Source organism: Eptatretus burgeri, chromosome 3 (assembly GCF_056783735.1).
Source record: "Eptatretus burgeri isolate ZD-2024b chromosome 3, Ebu_testis_v1, whole genome shotgun sequence".
Lineage (NCBI taxonomy): Eukaryota > Metazoa > Chordata > Myxini > Myxiniformes > Myxinidae > Eptatretus > Eptatretus burgeri.
The window spans coordinates 135,583,466-135,610,856 of record NC_140963.1 but is presented as its reverse complement, the minus strand read 5'-3'; the positions used below and the strand labels follow the sequence as shown (position 1 = coordinate 135,610,856).

The window sequence follows — 27,391 nt, the reverse complement described above, 5'->3', positions numbered from 1 at the left end:
GCAGTCCCTGCAGCACGCGCGATGGTCTGACGCAGCAAACAACATTGCACGGGCCGCCAATGCGGTCCCGTGATGCGGCTGCCTACAGGGCAGTCCCTGCAGTACGCGCGACAATCTGGCGCAGCAACCAAACACAAGCAACTGAGTGGATTGATGGATGGATGGAATAATACGGTGCACGGGCTGCTGGTGCAGTCCCGTGTTGCAGCTGCCATCAGTGCAGTCCCTGCAAATTTGCACGAGGATCCTGGCGCACATGGCAATGAACCGGGGGGGGGGGGGCAAAATGCAGCACAGAACAGGGGCAAAAAGAACCACCGGGTAGCAGGCATGGCATGGCAAAGGTAGCAGGCAAACACAGCCTGCAGAACAAGGCCGTTGCAGCAAACACAGCCGGCAGACGATCCGACCAGCACGGGCCTTGCAGAAAACAGCTGCAGACGATCCGGCCGGTAAAGGCCTCGCAGCAAAACAACAGCTGATGAAGTTGGCCAGCCTCTTGCCTTGAGATGGAGGTTGGTGGAGGGAGTGCGGTGGTGTTGGCCACTCGGAAGGCGGGCTCGGACCTACCTACCTGTCTCCCTCCCACCTATCGCCTTTGCCTGTCACTGTCCATACCCACTCCCTTAATTTGTAAAAACCCAATTTAGCCCCAACTTATTTTTTTTTGTTGTTTTTATTTTAATTTTTACTTCCCCCTATAAATCGTCCCCTCACACTGTCTTTGTTCGGCTAACCTATCGTCCCCTAGCCTACTCCCAACCACTACGTTCCCTTCCCGAAAGGGAATAAGGGAGAGCTAGCGTCCTGTGTCGAGGCCCAACGAAGCCTCAGGATGGCCTCCCCAGACTTCAGCGATCTTAGCCAAAGTGGGTCCAGCGGCCCACAACGAGAGCGAAGGAATGGATGGTGCGGAGGGGTACACTTCCTAATCTACCCTATCCATTAACCTTTAAACTACCCCGGGGCTTTCAACAAGTGCCTCTCGCTTTATCTATTGGTTCTAACAACCCAGATTCCCGTCGCCTGTGTTGGTGTCCTCACAATTTCGGGCCTCGCCCCCCAATTTTCTTCCCGTGCCCTCACATGGTCTCACGACTAGGACTCGTGGCTCCCTTGGCAGGCACGACCCTCTGCCGATTCTCCGACGATGGCACCCCCGGGCACTACACTGCCTCCGAGCCTACCAGCTCCCTAAACACCGGGGAGTGCCCTCCCTGGCGACTCCCCTGAAACGCTCACGTGGCAGGCTGGCTTCCCGGGCCCTTTCCGAGGGTCAGCCGTGCCCACAACACTGCCCACGTGGCTAACGGCGCCCCGGGCCCCCGCATCATGCGGGCGCACCCGTGCCCACTACGCTATCCCGGCCCCCCATGGGCCCTTGGCCTACTACGGCCGACTAGCCTGGTGCCCGGGGTACCCACTCAGCAATACTCACCTTTCGCAGCCACGCTCCCAGCCCGTCAACAGGGCTCCTGCACCCCTCCAAACAGGTTTCGAGCCTACACTCACACCAACTGCAAAACGACTTCCATTTTTCAATTTTGCTAACCCACTAAATCACTCTACACTGACCCCAGGGTCCCTTGGTGGGAGTCACTCCTCCCCCCAATCACTCATCGCACCATGCATTCCACATTCGCTCCATTCACACAGACCCGCTGGCCTCACTCACTCATCATGTACTCACCTCACAACTTTCCTGAACTCACACATCGCTGAACTCAGCCATCCTTCTGACTACTTCCCCTAACTACCTCATGCTCCCACGTCGTCCCTTAAACGATAGCATGTTCCATTTAACACTACGTAGCTAAGCTACGTCCCCACTACACATTCACTGTCTGTCATTGTCCCCAAACCTTATTTGCAGGGGGGATTTCGTCCCTCCCTACTGGGCTCGTGAACTCGTTGCAAGGCTCTGGGAGCCTTGCGCCTCTGTGGGAGCGGCTGTTCCAGCACCGACTCCTCCGGCAAGACATTTCCATGAGGGCGTAAGGTCGCCCTTGTAAGGTCTCTGGCGGTCCACGTGGATGATCCGGGGAAGGGCCCGTGGTCCCATTTTAATTTTTAGGACCACGTCACTGATTTGCTCCAGGCCGACCCCCGGGCCCTGCCAAGGTGAGGTGAGCTTCGGGCATCTGCCCTTCCTCCGCCGGGGGTTAAAGAACCAAATCTTCGCCCCCGGTGGGTATTTGCTCACCTGGCTCCGGTGGTCGTACCTGTGCTTCATCTTTATGCCCGCCTATTGGAGCTGGTGTCGTGCGAAGGCATGGACCTTCTCCATGCTTTCCTCCAACCGACGGGCATAGCCCTCCCCCGGGGGCCTATCAAGCCGCTCAGGCATCGGACCGCACAATAAATCGACGGGGCTTCTCAGCTCCCGTCCATACATCAACAGCGCCAGGCTACACGCAGTAGACCCATGCTGGGACACGCGATAGGCCATCAGGAGGTATGGGAGATGTTGGTCCCAGTCCTCCTGGTTAGTGGCGGTGAAGAGGGCCAACTGTTGGACCAGGGTCCTGTTGAACCTCTCCACCATGCCATCAGACTGTGGTCTCAGGGGCGTTGTCCGTGTCTTTCGAATTTCCAGGAGTCTGCACACCTCTTTTCGTAATTCGCTCTCAAAATTTCGTCCCTGGTCCGTGTGCAGCTCCTGCGGAATCCCATACCGGCATGTAAATCCTTCTACGAAGGCTTTTGCCACGACCCCTGCTTCCTGGTTGGGAAGGGCAAAGGCCTCCGGCCATTTGGTGAAATAGTCCATAATTACGAGGATGTACTTATTACCCTGGCAAGTGGGGGGCAGTGGTCCCAAAATGTCCATGGCCACTCGCTCAAGGAGGGCCCCAACCTGATGTAGTTGGAGTGGGGCCCTCATCCTCTGTGGCGGTCCCTTTTTCGCAGTACAGGTGTCGCATGCTCGACACCAGTTCTGTACATCGCGCCCCATGTTAACCCAATAGAACCGCCGGCGGACCCGAGATCTTGTTTTGGTCCTGCCCAAATGGCCGCCGGCGCAGGTACCGTGCACCTGTTTCAAAATTTGGGTCTTAAACCCATCAGGGACTATCACCAGCCAAGAAGTTTGTTCTGAAGGAATCTCCACCCACTTGCGATATAAGATGTTGTCCCTCATTTCTAGGGTCCTCCACTGAGCCCAGTATTCTTTTGTTCGCGCTCCGAATGGGGCGATCTCCTCCCCACTGGGCCTCCTGTTTTCCTGGACCCATTTGTACACTGGCCTTATCACGGGGTCTTCCCGCTGGGCCGTGCTCCATGCCAATCCACCAAATTCCTCTCCCGCAGTTAGTGGCAAAGTTGGGCCTACCACCCGGGCCGCACGGACTGGGAGTTTCTGGGAGGTGTCGGCCAATTGGTCCCTCTCCTCATGTCTTGTGCAATATCTGCAGTTTTCTCCGAGACAGGGGCGTCGAGAGAGCGCATGGGCATTCCCATGAGCCTTACTGGCTCTATGGACCACACTGAAATCGTACTGCTGCAACTTTTCCAACCACCTTGCAATCTGGCCTTCCGGTTGCTTGAACCGTAAGAGCCATTGCAAGGAGGAAAGGTCAGTTCGAACCAAAAATTTCCTCCCGTACAAGTACGGGTGGAAATGTCTCACCGCAGACAGCATAGCCAATAGCTCCTTGCGAGTAACGCAATAATTTCGTTCGGGCCTACTCATGGCCCGACTGTAATACGCGATCACTTTTTCCACGCCCTCCTGTGTCTGAGACAAGACTGCTCCCAATCCTTCCTGGCTTGCATCCGTGTCCAGGGTATCCATCCCGTCATCGGTGGGGTAGGCTAAAACGGGTGTGGATGTTAAACACCCCTTTAATTTGAGGAAGGCCTCCTGGCACTCCCCTGTCCAATTAAATCTCAACCCCTTCTCCGTCAACCAGTGAAGGGGCCTGGCTATCTCCGCAAAGTTTGCCACGAAGCGCCGGTAGTAGGAGCAAAGTCCCAAAAAGCCCCGTACCTGTTTGACAGTTGTAGGTACGGGCCACTCCTCTACTGCTGTAATTTTTCCGGGGTCGGTCTTCACCCCCTCGCGGCCGATCACGTGTCCGAGATAGGCCACCTCTGTCGCGAACAAAGTGCATTTCTCCGGGCTCAATTTTAGCCCTGCCTGCCTGAGGCGCCCAAACACCTGGTCCAAATTGGCTATCTCCTGGGTGAATGTTTTAGCGTGTACCAGGACTTCATCCAGATACACCAGGAATGACTGCCACGGCATGCCGCCTAGCACACGCTCCATCAGTCTCTCAAAGGTGGCGGGGGCGTTACACAAACCGAACGGCATCACAGTGAACTGATACAGTCCCTTCCCTGTGGAAAATGCCGTTTTCTCCTTCCCCGTCTTATCCATCTCCACCTGCCAATACCCACTCTTGAGGTCCAAAGTTGAGAACCATTTAGAGCCTGCAACGGCGTCGAGGGTATCGTCAATTCTCGGCAGGGGATAGGAGTCTTTGAGTGTCACGTTGTTCAGCTGGCGATAGTCCACGCAGAAATGCGTGGTCCCATCCTTCTTTTTGACCAGCACAACCAGTGACATCCAAGGACTTCCCGAGGGCTCAATGACACCTGCATTGAGCATCTTTTCAACCTGTTCATCAGCCTCCTCTCTCTTGCTCCATGGGAGCCTTCGAGCAGGCTGGCGGACAGACCGGGCCCCATCGGTGTGGATCTGATGTTGCACCAGGCCTTATGTCCAATATCTTCGGGTGACAAGGAGAAGATCCCCATGTGTCGGTCGACCAGTTTGTATAAGGCCTCCCACTGGGCATCCTCCAAATCTACACTACTCCGATTTACCATCTTGCAAGTGGGACCGTGCCAATTCTTAATCAAGTCTGGAGACTTCCTCTGGGGCTGAGCTGATTCGGCAAGGATCGGGGGGATTTGGCGGAGAGGGGGAGGGGAGGTGTCATACACCGCGGCCGCCGCCGCACCCATTTCGGGCTCTGGGTTCAGTTGGGGGAGTTCGTGTTCCTGCACAACCAACATTTCCTGCTCGGGGTCTCCATCCTGGGCCATGGATTCTACACATTCTAAATCCATCTCGAATACCCCCGGCTCCCGCTCGCCTTGAGACTCCATCTTATTTCTCATAAGGGGTTAATTTTAATTGTTCGTAATTTGGAGGGAATCGGGGGTCGCTCCTCTCACCCCTGAACTGATTCCCCGTGAATTTAGTTGGGAGAGGGGAGAGTTTGTTTCCCGCTCTCTGACACCAGTGTTGCGAGGAGGGGGATGGGTTCATATCCCACGACCTGACGCCAGTGTTGCGAATGCGATGGTTATCGTCGACCTGGACGGTTCAGATTAATTACCGGGATGTTGCACCCACTACGAACCCCTTACGTGAAGCAAGATGGAGGGTCAATAAATAAAAGACAAAGCGAAACGGGCACAGTTCAACAAGCAAGCATTTTATTTCCCAGCACACGGAAAGCACGTATATACAGCCATACAGAATCAAAATGCACATAAAGCAGATGGAAGAGCTAAAACCGACTACGCGCACACACAGCAACACTTATACAGTTTTACTTCATAGACGGCGCCAACACACATTTACACAAAAGCAAAGGAAAGAAGCCATCCTCACAGATAAGGAGGGAGACGGGCCCGTAGGCCAAATGTGCGCGTGACCTTGAGGAGCGGCCAGGTCCGCGAGACCGGGGAGGTCTTACCCGCGTCCTCGTGACGCGTTGGCGGGCAAGCCGCAAATGTGGCCGCGCCGCTGTGCCCCGACTCCGTGCCCCTTATTGAATTTCGTTGGAACGACGTTTGGGGTGGGGTGGGAACGGGGCCCCCTTTTGCACTATCTCAGTGCAGGGGAAAGGGGGAATTGTTGATGCCCTGGAGGAGGGAGTGGCTGGCTGGCTTGGGTCTCGCGACGAGACGAGCGATCCCCCACACCGCAACCTCATCGCCGACCACCGTCCTTCCTGCCTCGGACCCAAGCTCCCTTGCTTGCAGTTCCACCACGCTCACTCCCCTCAACTCCGCCAACGCAACGCTCCTTGTCCCCAAGAGCAACCTCTCGACGACACTCTCCAAGCAACTCCGAAACCCAACTCGCTCCAATTCGCCTTGCGCTCGCCTTTTTATAGGCGGCAGGAGCAGCCAATATGCAAATTTTAGGATCAGAACGCGATTGGAGGCGGGGCCACGCCACGCCACCCCCCCCCCCGGTCAGCCATTAGTCGGGCAAAAATGGGCGTGAATCTCTCCTGATCCTAAAATTTGCATATACGGACTTCTCATACACACGCTTGGAGGCGGGGCCAAGCCGCCCCGTGCTCATCAATTGGACGGAGGAGAAGTGGGCGTGAAGCGTTTCTGATCCGAATTTCCCCTCGGAAAGGCCGCCATTCACGCTCGCGGCTCGGTGCGTTCGGCACCAATCGCCGAACGGGCCCGAGACAGCCCGACGTTCAGTGTTCACAGGTGGTGCGGTTGTTGGTTGTGAAGGAGAGAGGCGAAGGTGGTGGAGGGTTTTCGGTGGTGGTTTGATGGTTATGGTGTCGTTTGGGAACGGCGGTGAAGCGATGTTTGCGGGATGGAGTTGTGAAGGTAAGGGTAGTGGCTGCTTGCGTTGTTGGCGGCTTAATGGTCGAAAATAACATTAGAGAAAGAAAAAATGGCTAACTCAAAGCGTCGCAGCCCGGATGAATCACATAAATTCCCTCTATACAATGGGTTTGGGCTAACTACACATGTACCTATGAAGATATCTCACCTGCGGGCCCTTTATGGTGTAATGCGAATTTCCACAGCCGTTATAATATATATATATGTATATATATATATATATATATATATATATATATATATATATATATATATATATGTATATATATGTATGTGTGTGTACACGTATATGTAGATCAGGTACATATTCTGACATATTGAATGAAGAAAAACTTCGCAGCTTTTCACAAGAAATGGTTTAACTGTTAAATTTGGGGTTGATTTTGATAGACGGTAAATTGTGATGTATTACGCAAGACCTGTGAATATTTCATCTGGGCTCCTAGCCTAATTTTGAATGGTTTGATGTATCAAACATCCATACCAAGTTTGGTGCTTGTATCCGCTTTGTAACGATTGTAACCATCTTCCACACTCAAAGTTTTAAGAACCCAAACGCTAACTGACGTAGCACGGCTTCTATGATAGGTAGAGCGACCGGACCAACTCCTGCCTATTCCTTGCATCCCCATCCAGTTATCGCGACAGCATAACGTTCCTCTATCTCTCATAGTTTCCGAATGGCAGCCCTCCGAATGCGGAAAGGTGGTGAACCAGGGAATATGTTAAGTGACCTTGACCTCGGAAACCGTCGACGGTGGAACGTTCAAATTCGGTGTATGGATAGAGTTTAATAACTACTACAAAATTGAACCGCAGCATTTTTCCAGATTCGATCACCAAGTGTGTCGGGGCTGAAATACGCAAAATTCGAAAAAATACTTTTTCTCGACCTACGTTCACTATTTTCAATACTTGTCCTACAGTTTTGAATGTGGAGAAACGAGACTTCGGAATTAAACACTTCGAGATATTTAGAAAATTTTACTCGAGCCGATTTTTGATTTAGGTTTTATTTTTCAAATGGTAGTCCTGTGAGGAGTGCCAGTTGGCAAAATACGCAATAGGAAAAATCTTGCCAGGCAGAGGAACAATTGGATGTGAACCAATACGTCTTGGCAATGAATCTTTGTCGGTCGATCGGTCAGAATGAAAAGCATCGTATCCAGCGCTTCGATCTTAGCGGATCCCTCGTCGCCTACCGGCTTGTGTAATATATTGCTTGTATTGTTCTATCTAATATAATGTATCGCTGTTTTGTTATATATAATGTAATGCATAGCTTTTACTGTTCCATATAATACAATGTAATGCTTGTATTGTTCTATCCAAAATATTGGATAGCTTGTATTGTTTTATACAATACAATTTTGTCGTGGGGGTGGCCGGCCCAGGTTAACCCGCCCCCCCCCCAACCCAAATTGTGGTGACGGGCGGTTAACACCGCCAGCCCCCAGGACTGCCGAGCGGTTCCTTATGAATAGGAGGCGAACATGTTGATCCCCGGAGATTTTAACACGTGCTCGAAAGGCATCTGGCGTAATGGCAGAGGAGCACGGGAAATGAAACGGATGCTCAGGGAGTTTATACTCGAACCCCACTACAAATACACAGATACAGCCTCTTAAAAGGAATACATTTCATGAAAATAAACAAATATTTACAAAGGACAATAATTCAAGATGTAATGCTAATAATTATAAAGTAAATAAATCCTAAAGTCAAGGCGCCTCTCACACAGACAACGGGGAAACAAAATAAAAAGAAAACCCTTCCTTTCAACTATTCTTGTACTTAGCTTGGCCCAGAGCTGGTCTTTGTGGAACTTGGAATGGAGGCGCTTCGATTCACAAGTGCAGACACGTGCAAATGGTGCCGTCACTTCTCTCGTAGCAGGACAAACGTAAGCCAAGCAATCCACGAGCAGCTCTCAACACTAAGGCTCAGAGCACCATGGAAGCTGCTTATGACATACATGAGGCACGGGGTCTGTTTCTCACGAATCAACCAAGACCCAAAGGCCAGCGTCTTGCTTCACCACGCGACCCAAATCGCCTCAACACGAATACAAGGGCCATGTCATCTGACTCAGCATGCACTCACCCTCTGCTCTCGCCTCTTCAAAATCCACAACACCCTTTCTCTTTGATCACGGCTCTCCAAAAATGCGCCAGCCCTGAACTCCCACCTCTGACTCTCTTCCGAAATCAACTCTGCCTCGTGCGTTCCTCACACTGACCAAGTGCGTGCGCTCTGCCGATCTCCTGTCCTATCTAGTAGGAAGCCTCCCATGCCCTCTTCTTCTTCAGGCATCTCATGTCTAACAATCCTCTGCCTCCGGGGCGTGGCCTGTTAGCAAGTAACCCTGGAAAGCGGGGCTTCGGCCTGCTCGGCACACCTGGCTAGCTTCTGATGTCACGCCCATTAATCATCCCTTTGGGGTGTGACTTCGCCTGTTGTCTTGAAATATCTTGAAATATAAAATCTTGAAATATAAAAACAAAGGGAAAAAATCACAGAGGGGTGATTACATACTGGGGAAGTTTATTCTTAAAGCCTAGCTAATTAACTCGACACCACCCCCTCTTGTGGTGACACGTAATACTTAAGCTCGCAGGTTCCCGACTTAGTTCCATCGTGATGCCTCCTAACGTCCACGTACCAGGCAACTCTACAAAATGCTATATTCCATATTAAATTCTTCCATCTACCACCACAACCATTACACTATGTAACTTGTATTGTTCTAGATAATACAAGTTATAGCTTGCATCGTTATTTGTAATATAATGTATAGCTTGTATTGTTTTATGTAATACAATGTATATCTTGTATTGTTCTAAATAATACAAGGTATAGCTTGTATTGGTATTTATATTATGTGTAGTTTGTATTGTTTTACTTAATGCAATGTATAGCTTGTATAGTTATATATAATATAATGTATAGCTTGTATAGTTCTATATAATATAATATAATGTATAGCTTGTATAGTTCAATATAATATAATATAATGTATAGCTTGCATAGTTTGATGAAATATAATGTATAGCTTGTATTGTTCAACGTAATATAATGTATAGCTTGTATTTTTCTAAACAATATAATGAAGGTCTTGTATTATTCTATGTAATATAATATATTGTTTTATATAATATAATGTATAGCTTGTATAGTTCTATATCATATAATGTGTAGCTTGTATAATTCTATGTAATATAATTTATAGCCTGTACAGTTCTCTACAATATAATGTATAGCTTGTATAGTTCTATATAACATACTGTATAGCTTGTATTGTTCTATATAATATAATGTATAGCTTGTATAGTTCTATATAACATAATGTATAGCTTGTATAGTTCTATATAATATAATGTATAGCTTGTATAGATGTATATAACATAATGTATAGCTTGTATAGTTCTATATAATATAATGTATAGCTTATATCATTCTATATAACATAATGTATAGCTTGTATTGTTCTATGTAATATAATGTATAGCTTGCATCATTCTATACAACATTATGTATAGCTTGCATTGTTCTATGCAATATAATGTATAGCTTATATCGTTCTATATAACATAATGTATAGCTTGTATTGTTCTATGTAATATAATGCATAGCTTGTATCATTCTATACAACATTATGTATAGCTTGTATTGTTCTATGCAATATTATCTATAGCTTGTATATTTATATATAACATAATGTATAGCTTGTATTGTTCTATATCATATAATGTGTAGCTTGTATAGTTCTATATAACATAATGTTTAGCTTGTATTGTTCTATATAATATAATGTATAGCTTGTATAGTTCTATATAACATAATGTATAGCTTGTATAGTTCTATATAATATAATGTATAGCTTGTATTGTTCTATACAACATAATGTATAGCTTGTATAGTTCTATATAATATAATGTATAGCTCGTATAGTTCTATACAACATAATGTATAGCTTGTATAGTTCTATATCATATATTGTATAGCTTGTATTGTTCTATACAACATAATGTATAGCTTGTATAGTTCTATATAATATAATGTATAGCTTGTGTAATTCTATATAACATAATGTATCGCTTGTATAGTTCTATATAATATAATGTATAGCTTGTATAATTCTATATAACATAATGTATCGCTTGTATAGTTCTATATAATATAATATATAGCTTGTATAATTCTATCCATCATAATGTATAGCTTGTATAATTCTATCCATCATAATGTATAGCTTGTATAGTTCTATATCATATATTGTATAGCTTGTATTGTTCTATACAACATAATGTATAGCTTGTATAGTTCTATATAATATAATGTATAGCTTGTATAATTCTATATAACATAATGTATAGCTTGTATAGTTCTATATAATATAATGTATAGCTTGTATAATTCTATATAACATAATGTATCGCTTGTATAGTTCTATATAATATAATATATAGCTTGTATAATTCTATACATCATAATGTATAGCTTGTATAGTTCTATATAATATAATGTATTGCTTGTATAGATCTATATAACATAATGTATTGCTTGTATAGTTCTATATAACAATGCATAGTTTGTATAGTTCTATATAATATCATGTATAGCTTGTATAATTCTATATAACATAAGGTATAGCTTATATACTTCCATATAATATAATGTATAGCTTGTAAAGTTCTAGATAACATAATGTATAGGTTGTATTGTTTTATATAATATAATGGATAGCTTGTATAGTTCTATATAACATAATGTATAGCTTGTATTGTTCTAGGTAATATAATGTATCGCTTGTATTGTTCTACGTAATATAATGTATAGCTTGTATTGTTCTAAACCATACAATGAGGTTTGTGGTCATACGTTTGACAACAAATTCCTTTCCATCTGTATGCTGTCATCCACAAACATGTCCTTTATTATCACAAAAAGAAATAATATCTGAAAACAATCAACAATTTCACACAGAAATAGAAAATAAGGCTGAAGCATAATTCTCATGTTTCATATCCAGCAAATATCACCTTTGGATAAATGTTTTAACAATTACGTACTTCCTGAACATCCTTTAAAACAAATGTTTTCTGATTAAAAAAAAAAACAATCACATGTGGAGGAATGGAAACACATCAAGGACTTTGTCAGCACATCATGTAGATATTTCTACAAACGTTTTTCACAATAACGTTTAACAAGGAAAACAAACATGGTGAATGGGAGGAGAGTGAGAACATTGAGAGTGATTGCTGCAACGAGAGCCGGTCGGCATTCAGAGAGTGCTGAAGGGTTGTTGGTCTCTTCCACTGTTGTGGATTCATATTGGTTCTTTGTCATTACTGTATCTGTTGTATAATCTGTTTGAAAACATCCGTCATATCAGAAAATCCATCAGGATAACAATCATGTAAGATGCGGTAAATCCACAAAAGTTTTTGATTTGATTTGATTTGATGTCACATACTCGCTACTGAGCGTTGGTGCTGCTGAAGCAGTTTTTGGCAAGAGTTATACTGTGTGGTTTCCCATCGCCTTTCCAGCATTGTTTGTCTGCGCCCCATCCTTTTAACTGATGTGCATTAAAGCAAGGGAGCAGAACATACCATTTGGGGGGGGGGGGTGGGGGGGAGGGGGTACATGACTTTTTTTTGAGTGTGATATGAAGCCTTTGTATGACTCAGTTCAAATCACCGACCTCCCAGACTCAGAGTGGACACTCTAACCATCACCCCACCGAAACTGGTCAACCAAGGTTAAGCTGCACTAATTAGTGATTAAATGGTAATAATAAAACACGATACCTGTTCCATTTCTTTTCCAAATATCAGGAAGTTGGGAGACTTCTTCCTCTATAGAGATGGCACAGACACTCCAGAGATTTAAAACAACACAAATCCTCAAAAAAAGAATCAACTAATATACAAACTTATAAACCTATAAAGGACGTACCAGTCGTCTGTGGAGGCTTTCACATCCAATAACACTCATTAAACTTTTGGACAACATTAGTGAAATACAAACTCTTTTTTTTTGCAACCAGGGAGCAGAACATACCATTTTTTTTGGGGGGGGGAGGGGGTATATGACTTTTTTTGAGTGTGATATGAAGCCTTTGTATGACTCGGTTCAAATCACTGACCTCCCAGACTCAGAGCGGACACTCTAACCATCACGCCACCGAAACTGGTCAACCAAGGTTAAGCTGCACTAATTAGTGAATAAATGGTAATAATAAAACACGATACCTGTTCCATTTCTTTTCCAAATATCAGGAAGTTGGGAGACTTCTTCTTCTATAGAGATGGCACAGACACTCCATAGATTTAATACAACACAAATCCTCAAAAAAAGAATCAACCAATATACAAACTTATAAACCTATAAAGGACTTGCCAGTCGTCTGTGGAGACTTTCACATCCAATAATACTCATTACACTTTTGGACAGCATTAGTGAAATACAAAACTTTCTTTTTTTTGTAACCTCCCCCAACACCCAAAACCTTGTCACCTACCACAGTCCAACCTTTCCCCACCCAAAATAACGCCATTGTAATTCTTCTTATTATTATTATTCTTTTCTTACAGCCTAACTCAAAATTGGTTAAAGCTAAGTACTTGATTTAAACACGAATCTTCTGCATTTTATACTGGGGAGGTCTATGACTTAAAAATTTCCACAACTTGAAAGGATTCCATGAAAAGTAGGCAAAACTGCAACACCACACAGTCTTCTTCTTAATTTGTCTGCAACACAAGGCTGCGAGATGACCTGACCTGATTGGCAGGTTGCACCGCATTACTGTGAAGGAAACCACACCTACTTTGGCCGCCTTCTTGCTCCTCCCTGCTATCGACACCCATCTCGCCTGCTCCAAAGACATTTATAGTGCTTTGCTTGCTACGCTCACAGCTCAAGCTCGGCTCTCCATCAATGAAGCTTTGTTTCATCTTGTCACAACCCGCTGACCATTCCATGTGTGTTTCTGCCAGTAATGACTACACCGTTGGTCTCGTCTGCTGTTAGCACCTTTGCCGGGCGGCCGTGTGGCAACTAGGAAGCACCGCATATGCCCCATGTTAATTCGGGAGTAGGTATGCGTGGCTCGTCCCGGGGGAAACTGGGGCCATTTTGCAGATAGCAGTCTCGGAGGGAGTGGGACATCACAAAAAGCCAAGTCCGGACCAATGAGCACACCACTCTCAGGACAAAAGAGGAGGAGCGTGAGCCTTGCTTTTGGCCACCACGTCTGCAAAGGCCGCTAAACTCCACCTCTCCTGAGATGTATAAATGGAAGAATGATCCAAACTTCTGGTTGATTGGTCGTCTTCGAGGAAGTTTGTCATCGTCTTCTACTGGTTGGTTTTTCAGCTGCTTGGAGGAACGGAATGGGACGCAGTGGAATGAAGCGTTCTGAGGACGGATCAGAACGAGCACTCGGGCAGTGCATGAGACTGAACCAACCAAATCACAGCAATAACGAGTATCATGATAACACTCCTCAAATCCCGCTTCACCCTTCCCTTACCCTCTCCCGTGATTGGAACCAGCATAGGGCTCACCAGTCCACACTGGGTAAGCGAAAAGGTCACCGAAGCCTCAAACTTTCTTATCAACTCTCTTCGCCTCATGTGCCACATACTTTTCCACATCCCCCTTTTGTAAATAATATACCACTTTACACATGTTCTTCCAATCTGTTTGTGAAGTCTTTTCTCCATTGATCCAGCAAAGTCTGCACCAGTGATAACTGGTAAGTTTTACCCCTCTTGTTTAAGGCCCGGTCACACCTTGACGTTTTAGCCAGCGATGGCAACGTATTAAAATGTATCTAAAACGCTGGCTTACGTTGAACTTTTGATGTTTTTTTTTTAAAGATTCGGACGTATTCATAGCGACTTGGTCTTATGTATAACGCATTGGTAATGGACACAGAATGTTTCGTTGTGTTATAGATAACTTATACCAACGAATGCTGAACCTGTTGTCGGCCTACACAACCGATTCCCAACGATAGTCTAACTTAGGCATAGCGCGTTGCACGCATCGCCGACGATGTCGTGACGTAGTCTATTAAAAGGCTTACCTTAGTCTTACACACGTCCACAAAGGCTACTTATAAGCTACTCATAAGTCGAAACACGTCGCGGTAATGTCTTTTTTACGCGAAACTTATTTCTAACTTATGTTTGACGTGCTTTGAACCAATTCTTTACGTAGTCCCAACACTCATCGACGTATGTAGACGTATTCCAATGACGTCTTCCGGTCGACAAAAAAAAAAAAAATTAATGTGTTTCTAGCTTACAACTGCCATATAAAGACGTGTTCCCAGCGGTTTTGGGAATTGATATATAAAAATGCTGCTCATAAAAGGGGAACCCAACAGAGTTTTCGAGTCCTTTTTGAGTCGATGTCCATGTCAGCAGTAACAGTATCAGTATCAGTATTAGTATTAGTAGTAGTAGTAGTAGTTTGTTCATGTTGGCAGTAGTAGGTGAGTGTGAGGGGGAGGGTGTGGGTTATGATGGATCGTCCTTGCGTTTAACGATTTAACGATTTAAATGATAAACTCAACGATTTAAATGGCTGCATCTCCACTATTGAAAGTAGACGCTTGCGCTCAACAATTGCATTTTTTTACACTCAACGACTTTTAAACGGTACCACTCAGCTAGTTTCATTGTTTACAATGAACGATTTAAATTGCTGTCACTCACCTTTGTTTTTTGACGCTGGGGTTTGGAAAATTGAAGCGTTTCTTCTGAACGTGTTAAAACGCTCAAACTCGACTATTTTATATAGACGCTGCCGATGGACAATTGGAATCATAGCCAAGCTAGACATCGAAGTGTGAACATCCTCGTCATGCCGAAGAAAAGTTTGAAGAATGCTGCAAATAAGTGTCCTGGCCGTGGCCGTGGACGCTGATGCAAGGACGATCCATTATACCGACGTCTTTCAGCCTATGAGTAACTTAAAAGTAACGTCTGTCGATGTGTGGCAACGATCGCGTAACGTGCCAACAACACGTTAATCATAGGTTAGAAATAAGTTTTGGGTACACTAAACGTTACCTCGGCGTGTCTCAACTTATGATTAACTTACAAGTAGCATGTGTTGACGTCTGTCAACGATCGCAGACCGTGCATACAACTTGTGGCCAGCGTAGCGGAACGTGTGAGTCATACGCCGGCATACGTCGTGAAATTTCAAGCATGAAAAAATTTGAGGACAACCAAAAAGTACAACGTTTAAAGCCAGCGTACAACGACGTATGGCAGTGTTTTTCAGCGTGCTCTCAATGTTATCAAAACTTACCCATAACGTATTCAACGTGTGCCAGCGTTTTAGAAAAAAAATTCAAAAATCGGCATACGTTGGCTAAAACGTCAAGGTGTGACCGGGCCTTTAGCTCCATTAACAATAGCAAGCGCAGCACTTCTATTCAGATTGGCAGTCATCCAAGTGCAGTGTTGAGGGCACAAACCACAATTAGTTGGGCCACATCACCTCAAGTAAATGGAGTTAGATGGAGGACTACTCGGAGATTGGCCGGCTATCTGATTGATGTTTATGGTTGCTTCACAACCCACCGGGCCGTGGCATGTGCGGAGTTATCCGTGGCACGTTGGCCTGCCTGACCAGAGGTTGGGAGTAGTTTGAGGAGTTTTCCCTCGTGGCGAACCCAGAATCCTGGAGCCGTTATAATATAATGGAGCAAGTGTATATATGTATCGTCTACTCCAGGGGCAGATCTAGAATTATGCGTGGCCATATTGCTATGACCAGGGTCGTCCCGCTCATCTGCCATAGGGAGCGTGGTTCACGCAGCCATATCACTCTGTTCAAGCCCATCCCACTTGGCCATCAGAGGGAGCGGAGTTCACGCAGCCATATTGATTAAAGTTTGGTATTGCGGTGTCCCAGGAGTGTCGCAGACCTCTCACGACATTAGCGACCTTGATAAAAGCACCCTATGACCGCTCTTCCTGCAATACAAGGGGGGGGGGGGAGGAGACTTCTCAAGGTTGGCATCATTCGGTTCGTCATTTCGCCGCCCCGCGATACGGTATTCTTGCACATAACTGTGGATAAACCTTTCGAGCTCCATAATGTCAGGAAAAGTTCCACAAGGGCTTTCAGACAAAGCGTGGGAGGAGCCCCGTCGATCCAGGCTTTGGTGATCGGCCATATGACGTGTGGCGGTTTACCTGGACACGTGGAGCGAAGTAATTAAATCATAATGTATGAATTCGATCAGGAACTCCAAGGATGGAATGTTCATAAATATTCATGAGTGGTAGAACTTATTCAGCAATTGGCAACAGTTCCCCTTCATATTGCGTATGCTTGTGAATATACGGCGAGTGTTTCTTATTGTATTTTCCAAGTATACTATATTTATTTTTGCACACCAGCTCGTAATCCACTCCGTGCCTCCGACCAAGCCTAAGGTTTTATCTCCTTTTATGTGCCATGACGGCACATGGTGTAGCAGTGCGAGGGGCAGGGTTTAAATTTTTTTATTTTAAACTGGCAATGAGTACAACAATGAGTTTTCAAGTCATTCCATCAGGCACTTCATGTGTATTCAAAGGTGGGTGACATCAGAGGCAGCTAAACGAGGTAATGTCCTCAACGAGGCAATCATAAAAAAACCAAAATATTACTGAAAAAAAGTTCTTAGAGATGTATGACGTGCTGAAGCATAGACAGGAAAGGCCACCAATTATGTGCTTCCCAATTGGTGGTCTGTGCTCATTTATCGCTGACCTTTTCTGGTCCCTGTTGAGAAAAAGGTTAAGAACCACCGATATAGATGATCACTGTGTGATAATCATCAGCGAGTTAGATCTTACCAGGTGTGAAGAGCACAGAGAGGACCTGCTCCCTCCACATTCTATCCTCTCCAGGACCAATCAGGCACCAGTATCTCTCGAGATCATCCCTTGTTACACCAGAGGGAGGCAGCAAGCAGTGGGAGCTTTCAGGACAGGAATCCTGTCCAGGTTCCAGCATTCCATGGTTTCTCTGTTTACTTTTCCCCAGACACGAGGCAAGGTTGTCTGCCTGTGTTCCGGCCACTGCGATCACCCGGTTGTGGCCTTCAGTACTTCGAAACATCCACAGCAACGAGGACTTGTTGCTGGTGGGATTTTGTATCTCACATGAGAGGAGAGGAGTTTCCATGAGAAGGTTGGGAACTACAATGAGAAACAAGGAAATTACAATCGTTATTTCCACCAATAACATCTCTCCACATCACCTCGTGTTTATTCCACATTTCTCTTCCCAAAATTCTTTGAAAAACGGTATCAAAACCCACCTTGTGGTTTCTTCGGTTCTCTCTCATCCGAAGAGTCACATGACCTGGGAATCTGAAATTAGATAAAAAAGATGGAGTAACAAGATGGTAGATTTATCGATACTAAAAAAGGTGTGTGCGTGTGTATATGTGTGTGTGTGTGTGTGTGTGTGTGTGTGTGTGTGTGTGTGTGTGTGTGTGTGTGTGTGTGTGTGTGTGTGTGTGTGTGTCTCCTACAAAACGATAAAACCGAGCAGCTTTGCTTGTATACTCAGAATACTTTGCATACTAATGAAACTTTGCTTGCATACCAAGAAAACTCCAAAGGGTTAATTAAAACACCCCCTTTTGAAGATAATTTAGGGGGTGCTCATCACAATAAAACAAAATATGCCTTTCCAAGATGGCGGCACGCCATTTTGTTCTGCCCTTTGTGGTTGCTGGGGTCGTCAGGCGCCATTTTGTTAGGTCGATTCGAGCATGCCTCAATTTGAAAACACGATCTACTGTCACGGTCTAATTAAAGTATATAATCGAAATATTATGTCGAATTTGAGAATCAGATCTGGTGAACAAAAAAAAACAACTAGAAATCCAGAGTGAAATCCGAAATTTTAACAAATTAGCGATTTATATAACTTCGTGTATTTATTTAAGCAAAGCATTAAACTTAACGTTTTCTACTGTTTGGACGATTATATTGAGTGAAGAAAAAAATTATGGAATGTGCAGAAAGTGTAAATTCATCGAGTGAAACACCGTGCTTCATAACGTGCTTTTACAATCCATGGCAGGGGTCCTTTTTCTCAGCAATTACATCCGCAGTTTGCTGTTTCCGTCTTGGGCGATTCACTAACATTACAAAATATTAATATAAATCTGCACTAATACAAGGCAATGTGTGTGTGTGTGTGTGTGTGTGTGTGTGTGTGTGTGTGTGTGTGTGTGTGTGTGTGTGTGTGTGTGTGTGTGTGTGTGTGTCCTGCATAACTCCTAAACTGTAAAACCGAACAGCCGGAAACTTTGCAAGCATACCAAGAAAACTCCAAGGAAGTGCAAGAGTGAAAATTAGGTGTTTGTGAAAATTATAACACTCCTTTTGAAGATAATTAAAGGCATTATTTAATTTCGGAGACCGGATTGCGGTCAGGAACTATGAACCAGAATAGCACTAGGTTCCTTGACTTTGCAAGAAGTCATGGACTTAGGGTGGCTGGTTCATGGTTTCAGCGCCTACAAGCTCATCGCTGGACTTGGTATTCCAACGCTGGCGGTGTGGCAAAGGAGATTGACCATGTCCACATTGACGGTCGTTGGAGGATGATCCAGAACTGCAGGGTCTACCGGAGTGCTCAGTTCCTCAATACTGACCACAGGCTTGTTGTAGCAACTCTAAAGCTGCACCTTAAATCCTGGAGAATGGTACCATCCCAGCCGAGGTTGGATGTTGCCAAGCTCAGGGATGAGAGAGTAGCTGAGGAGTTTGCAAACAGGCTGAGTGGACACTTGGGGGGTCTGGGTGCTTTGGGGGGTCCTGAAGAGTTGTGGAGCGCCTTCAAGACCACCGTCCTTGATGTTGCCGGTGGATGTCTTGGAGCTCACCGCAGGGCAAAGAAGAATTTTGTCTCTCAAGGGACACTGGATACCATTGACCAGAGTCGCAGGGCCAGGCTGAATGACAGAGCTGAGCTGTTCAGGGAGCTGAGGCGTAAAACTGTACGTGCACTGAGGGTGGACAAAGAGGCCTATGTGCGAGGAATCTGTGAGGGGGTAGAGCATCACCTGTGGACAGGTGATTCTCGTCCCGCTTACAGGGGAATTCACGCATTACGTTCATCCAAGCCCATCCCTCGGAGCACTGCAGTTCGAGCAGAGAGTGGTAGGCTCTTGACAGAGGAGTCTGAAGTGAAGGCCCGCTGGGCCAGTTACTTTGAGCGGTTGTACCAGGCTGATCCCCCAGCTGTCGAGTTGGACGTCAAGGGTGTTACAATCCCTGTTGCTGACCCTCCAATCAACTGTGATCCATCTTCCTTTGTGGAAACACAGGTTGCGGTGAACCGGTTGAAATGGGGTAAAGCTCGTGGGGTCTGTGGCATCCGTCCGTCCACAAACAAGGAAATCCAACACAGGTGGAGGCCATTCAGCTCATCACGCCTGCACGAACATCACACCCAACCATCCACACAAGATCCAAGGAAGAAAATGCAAAAAAGTTTTAAATGAATGAAATTTTTTTTTGGGTTAGTTTGGTTTTTTTTTAATTTTATTTTAATTTTTTGTTTTTGTATTTTTTATATTTTTTCTTTATTTCTTTTATTTTCTTCACCTCAGGGGAGGGAGCAAGGGCTTGGTTAAAAACACACATCAACCACACAACCCCCCATAACAAGACCCCCACCAACAGCACTCCGCACACAATCACCCATCAATGCTCAAACTACCTAAAAGTCTTGTCAACATCCCCATACCCCTCTATCTCCATAACTTCCAGGTACCTATGTAATTCCAATTTAAACTTATCTACTTTTTCTGCTGCCACTAACTTTCCAGAAAGACCATTCCATGCATTAACTACTCTCTGAGTAAAAGTCCCTTGCCTTACTACCATCTTAACTCTCCTCTTCTTTACTCTCAAGCTATGGCCCCTGGTCCTATCACTGTCTACTCTGTTGAATAATGAATTCATCTGCACTTATTTTATCTCTACATTTCATTATTTTAAACATCTCGATCATATCTCCTCATAACCGCCTTCTTTCTCGTGAATAAATCCCTGTCTCCTTCAGCCGCTCCTCATAGCTAAGTCTAGCTGGGCCAGGAATCAATCGAGAAGCCCTGCGCTGAACTCTCTCTATGGCATCTATGTCTTTCCTGAACTGTGATGACCAGAACCACACATAATATTCCAGACGTGGCCCTCACTAAATTCCTGTACAATGTTAACACCACCTCTTTTGATTTATAAATGATCCCCCTCCGAACACAACCTAAAACCCGATTTGCTTTACCTATAGCTGCCTGACATTGCGCTGCCTGCTCACCTCCCATATCTATTACCATCCCCAGATCCTTCTCCTCTGTGACCCGCTCCAAAATTACCCCTTGCATCCTGTAATCTCTATTTTCATTGTTCTTTCCCATCCCCAATTTGTGATCTGCAAATTTGGAAAGCTTACTCTTTACCCCATTATCCAAATCATTGATGTAAATAATGAAGAGTAATGGTCCAAGTACTGATACCTGAGGTACCCCGCTACTTATATCCTTCCCAGTAAGACATCCTCCCACTCACAGCCACTCTTTGCTTCCTACCACTAAGCCAGTTTACAATCCAATTAGTGACTTGACCAGCCACTCCACAAGCCCTCACGCTGGCTAACAACCTCCGATGTGGTACCTCATCAAATGCCTTCTTGAAGTCTAGATATACTATATCCACTGCCTTTCCCTCATCCACCCAATCAGACACTGCCTCATAGAACTCCAAAAGATTTGTGAAACAGGAACTACCTTTGGTAAACCTATGCTGACTGACTTTAATTAGTTTGTATTTATTTAAATGGTTCCTCATCTGGTCCTTAATTAATGTCTCCAACACCTTCCACACAACTGAAGTCAAACTAACAGGTCTATAGTTTCCCAATTCTTCTCTGGATCCTTTTTTAAATAATGGAGTCACATTTATTACTCTCCAATTCTCCGGTACCCTTCGTGACTCCAGTGAACTATTGAAAATATCCGTTAACATCTCGCTTTCCTGCTCAGCCACCTCCATCAATACTCTCGGGTGCATATTATCTGGACCCGGAGCCGTATCTTCTCTTAGATTACCGAGCTGTTCCTTTACTTCCTTCATTCCAACCTGGATCTTCTGTAAAAGCCCTTCCTCAACCCCTTGATAAATACTCTAAGCTATTGGCAATTCTCCTGACTGTTCTTCTGTAAAAGTTGAAGCAAAATATCTGTTTAATAAGCCTGCCATCTCACTTTCCTCACAAACCACTCTCCTGGTGATATTCCTCAATGGGCCCACACTGGTCCTAACCTGTTCTTTTCCCCTGATATACTTAAATAATCCCTTGTTATTATATCTAATATGCTTAGCCATGTTATTCTCATCATCTCTTTTGGCTTGCCGAGTTATTTTCTTAACTTGTCTCTGTTTACTCCAATAGTGATATAAATCTAACTCCAGTCCTGTTGTTTTATACCTAATAAATGCCTTCTGCTTCTCCTTAATGGCGTGCCTCATCTCAAACTCAACCACTCTGGTCTTTTTCTGTTTCTAGTTTTACACCTCATTGGAATGTACTTACTCTGCACTCCACACATTTGCTCCTTGAAGGTTTCCCATTTCTCTGATGCTGATTGTCCTGTTGTTAATTTCTCCAAATCTACATCACCCAATTCTCTCCTCATACCCTCAAGGTTTGCCTTCCTGAAATCTAATAGCCTTACCCTACTATCCCAAACTCTAACCCTCAACAGAATCTTTTCACATACATTGTTATGGTCACTTGCTCCTAAATTCTCCCCGACCTCCACCTCTTCCACCATATTGGGATTGTTACTTAAAAGGAGGTCTAACACTGCACTCCCCCTCATGGGCTAATTTACAAACTTGGTTAAAAAGCAATCCTGGACTAAAACGAGGAAATCCTCCTCTCCTCCTCTGCCCTTTCCCTGTTCCTGGACCCAATCTATCCCTGGCAAGTTAAAATCCCCCATCATAAATACTTTTGCAGATTTCCGCCCGCCGGCGTGTGAATGACCGCGTTTAAGGAATAGCGGCCGCTTCGCCCACCGAACAGACAATCCAGTCGCGGCTTTCCGGATCAACGCCAAAAACCAGCCACGGGTGTGTTTTTAACCAGACCACAACCTTGTCCGTAATCTACCCGCGCTACAGGGTCAATCGCCGAATTGTCGATGTACCTAATTAATCGCGCGGGTAGATTACCGAGAGATTGCACCTCAACGGGGCCGCTGGGACATGAACCGCTTAATGCAGCTCGCTCCGTTTGGGATAACCGAGCGGGGTGTTATCGCGACCCCCGTTGGACCCGATCACTTTACCGGCTATTTAAAAACCAACTATATTCCGAGTACAGGATGGCAGTTCAATTGGGGAAAAGACGCAACGAACGGGGTACATTTAAACAAGCACATTTATTTACAACCAAACATGCACGTATACTATCATGCAATGAATGGGGGTAGGGACAAGACACGAGCAAGACAAAGAGCTACGACCATCTATTTATTATGTACATGCACTTCACAATTATACTTACGGACATGGCGCCACAACGTTCATTCAAAAGAAAAGCAAGGAAAACCCCAGGACAGACAAGGGGTAGATTTATAACACGGAGCCGTGTAGACCGCAGAGGCTCCGCGAGACTGGGCTGGCTACCTTCACCTCACTGGGGCGACCCGCGACGTCCCGTCTCCACGACCCACGGTAAGGCACGGCTCGGCAGGCCACGCGCCTCGGCAACACTGCTCGACGCTCTCTCCTCCTTTCCACACACCTCCAGACTTTCCGACCTCGCCAACCGCCGACTCAGACCTCCAACTCAGACCTCCAGACTTTCCGACTGCCAACTCAGACCTCCAGACTTTCCGACCGCGAACTCAGACCTCGACTGCGCGTTCAGCACGCTCTTTTATAACCACGGCGCTTCGACCCCCCCCCCCCTTCTCGGCGTGCGGGGGAAAATTCCAGGAGAGATCGGCTCGGCTCTTTTGGTTTAATCACTGCCTCCCTGCGTCTCTTCCGCACGTGCTTCTCGTGGGGGGGGGGGTTTGGGGTGAAGCCGTCGTCCATTCTCTCCTGACGAATGTCAGGCTATTCGCAACCCTGCTGAGGTGGCAACGTGGTGGTGGTTACGGCGGCTGTTGTAATGGTCGCGTGGCTGGCGTTTTGTGGCGGTCGTGAGGGTGGTGTGGTTGGGCGCTTGTGGTTAAGGTGGTTGTGTGAAGGCGGTGGTGGAGAAGGTGTTGGTGGTGGTGGTTGTTGTGAAGCGGTTGATGAGAGCGATGTTGGTGGTGGTGGTTGTTGTGAAGCGGTTGATGAGAGCGATGTTGGTGGTGGAGGTGGTGGTTGTGAAGCGGTTGGTCCAAAATAACGATAGTAAAAGAAAAACGGCTAACTCAAAGATCACAGCCCTGATCACACAAATAATTTACATTAGACAACGGTGGGGATATCTATCTAAACACAGACTTATCGGCATAACTGATCTAAGGACCTATATGGTGCTCTGCGAATTTCCACAGCCGTCACAATACTCTTCCCTTACCACATGCCCTTTTGAATTCTTCATGTAATCCTCTTTCCTCCTCTTCTTTCCTACCCGGAGCCCTATAAAAGCATCCTACCAGCATCTTACTGTTTTTACAATCTCCAATCTCTTCCCATACAGAATCCTCAACATTTATTCCTTCCTTAATGCAACCCCTTTCTCTTGATGCAATGTTGTCCTTTATCCAGATTGCTACTCCTCCTCCTAGTCTATCCTTCCGATCACACCGATACACCTTGTAGCCTTCTAATCCTGTTCTCCAGTTACTCTCCTCCTTAAACCATGTCTCACTCACTGCAACTATATCGTACTCCTCGCTATCTACTTTGGCTTCAAGCTCTTCCATCTTATTATTTAAACTTCTGGCAGTGGTATAGAATATGTTTAACTTTTCCATTCCTGAAATTCTATTTTTCTGCCTGGCCTTACTCATCACAATTACATCATCCGTTCCTTCCTTAATAACTTCCCCTCCCTCCCCTGACCTAAAAAAAAGCCTGAATTCCTTCCTCAATTCCCACTGCAAACCTTGCTGCCTCCTTTCTATTTAATATATGGCCATCATTCCGGAAACACTCCATTTGTCCCCAAAATGATTCCCACTGCTTCTTCAATGTAAAACCTTCCTCCCTCCATCATTCTTCCAGCCATTGGTTGACATCTATTGCTCTGCTCATAATTTCTTTATTGTTTCCTTATCTTGGTAGAATCCCAGAAAACATGACCTCACAGCCCTTTGCATTCAGCCGCTGACCCAGTATCCTGTATCTATTTTTCAAAAACCTCTGAGTAAACTTACCCGACATCATTCGCACTGAGGTGTACCACAACCAACTTCTTCCTGCCATGACCCGATACAATATCGTTTACCCTTCCTTCAATGTCCCGGACTCCTGTTCATTCAAAACTACACAGAATTCTATGTTTACGATCCTTCCTGCAGAATGAAGAATCTACATATTTAATTGTCTCATCATCCACAAAAACTGTCTCCCATACCTCATTTCTACCAATTTCTATTTTGCCACCTACACCACTACCTGTACCCGCTGCACCTGCGCCACTGCCTGCACCCGCTGCACCTGCGCCACTGCCTGCACCCACTGCACTGTCGCCACTGACCGCCCCGTTTGCACCTCCACCACTACCCGCACCCACTGCACCTCTGCCACTGCCTGCCCCCGTTGCATCGTTGCCACTGCCCTCCCCCGTGGCACCGTCACCACTTCCAATATCCTCACTAACCTCACTCCACAACCGAAACCAACTATTATCTACAAATTTCTCACATTCTGCTACTTGCTGCAAATTATTGATGCGTTCCTTCAACCCGGTAATAACCTTCCTCAAGTGGATGATTTCCTCACACTTCCTACAACAATGAGAACCCTCTGCTTCCCCCCATTGTTGACGTGGCCCACATTGAGCAATTGCAGCATTTTACGTACTCCTCTTCCTTTCTCCTTCGGTCTCTGTTTATAACCTTTTTATAATCCCCATACTCCCAAGGCTCCAACTGACTTAACGCTAAACTTAACACGAGGCCTCCCCCTGCTTCTTTCAATAAACTAACTCCATACCCGCTAAAACTGTTATGAACACGAAAAAAATAAAAACAGTTCCACAGCCCCGACACAAATCATGATAACAAAATACACAAAACGCTTTAGGACTGGAAACTTAGCTTTCGATGGACTTGAAGGAGAGCTCGCCACCCAGTCATCCACATGCGCCCATTCCTGAACCAGAAGTGATTCGTGCTTGAATCACAAAACAAATCCTTGCAACATAGAAACTACACATCCAATTTCAATGAAATTTGACCAAAACCTTCATCACCCGTGATGGCATAAAAAAACGGGGTCTGAAGGGGTCAACAGAGAGAGTTTACAGGGGGGGTGGGGGGAGTGGGTTACCTCCCAAAAGAGGTATTTGCTTTCTTCTTAAACGATACACACAATTCCGATGAACCTTCATGACAACCTTCATCACCCATGCCGAACCAAATTTTGTTCATGACATTCAAAAAATCTGCTCCAAAGGGATTTAAGGGGGATTGTCCCCCAAAATATGTATTTGCTTTCTTGTCCAAAACTACACATACAATTCCGATGAAACTTGACCAACAACTTTACCAGCCATGATGTAGTCAGACCCGGAAGCAATGCATTTTTGTGATGTCGGTGGATGACCCCATCAGCGCATGAGGTCAAACCTTCCGGCGCTTTTCACTTGATTAAACCTTCTGGGCTCCTAGACTATATATCAACGTTTGGTGAGGCATAGCTCTCCTCACCTCCCCCCCCCCGCTTCCTCACTCTTCCCCCTTCTTAGCTTAGCTTCCCCTCCCTCCTGCCTCCTCTCTCTCCCCTCCCTCTCTCAACCCCCCTCCTTAATAACCCCCATCAGCGAAGCAACGGGTTGTATTTGCGAGTTATAAATATATGTGGAAAAATTACGGGCCCAGACCAGGAAACAAACCCAGGTCCTCTGGCAGAAACCGTTGTGGCCTGTTCCATGTCAAGGCATTTTTCAGCAGGCCGAAATAAAATGGCGGCTTTAGATCCCTACTAGGTGACGGCGGACTGACCAAGATGATGTACCACCATCTTGGTTAGGCCTTCTTTTTTTAAATGATGAGCACCCTGTTAAATACAGTAGACCCTCCCCGTTTGCGGGGGTGATGTTCATAAAAAACCCTGCGATGGGCAAAACCACAATGCACACAGTTAAGACCTTAATAAGAAAAATGTGGTTAGGGGAACTAACTCGAAAATTTATCGAGTTTTTTGCCTAAACTACAGTCGTAATACAAACGAAAAACACTTAAAAATGATGATGATGGATATGATGATGGATATGATGATGAAGATGATGATGATGATGATGATGATGATGATGATGGAGATGATGATGATGATGATGATGATGATGATTGAGGGCTTCGTTGGTTATTGAGATGATGTAGACATCCCTGGCTTTGGGTCATCAGGATCATCAGACTTTGTGAAGGAGGAGGTGATCTTTGTCTGCTTTGCATTGTTCTGCATATTCTTATAGACCTCTGTGTAGGCGCCGTGACAGTATCCATCTCGCGCTTGAATCTCAAGCACCTCTCCATGAAGACAACTTCTTATTGATGCTC

The 27,391-nt window shown here is 45.5% G+C and overlaps 1 protein-coding gene and 1 long non-coding RNA gene across 8 annotated transcripts in view; one reads left to right on the top strand and one right to left on the bottom strand.

The window, feature by feature from the left end:
• Nucleotides 1–27,391, top strand: part of LOC147031045 (uncharacterized) — a 56,579-nt gene that overhangs the window by 11,532 nt on the left and 17,656 nt on the right. The window lies entirely within an intron of this gene.
• Nucleotides 11,534–27,391, bottom strand: part of LOC147031044 (uncharacterized) — a 40,126-nt gene continuing 24,268 nt past the window's right edge. For all 7 annotated transcript variants that reach the window (XM_085875718.1, XM_085875719.1, XM_085875722.1 and 4 more), the window contains 5 exons: nucleotides 17,960–18,011; nucleotides 17,493–17,837; nucleotides 12,876–12,923; nucleotides 12,432–12,479; nucleotides 11,534–11,987 (listed from right to left, as the gene is read on the bottom strand). In XM_085875718.1, the coding sequence (XP_085731844.1) occupies nucleotides 11,797–11,987; nucleotides 12,432–12,479; nucleotides 12,876–12,923; nucleotides 17,493–17,837; nucleotides 17,960–18,011 (684 nt within the window). In that variant the 3' untranslated portion in view covers nucleotides 11,534–11,796. The remainder of the gene's footprint in view (nucleotides 11,988–12,431; nucleotides 12,480–12,875; nucleotides 12,924–17,492; nucleotides 17,838–17,959; nucleotides 18,012–27,391) is intronic.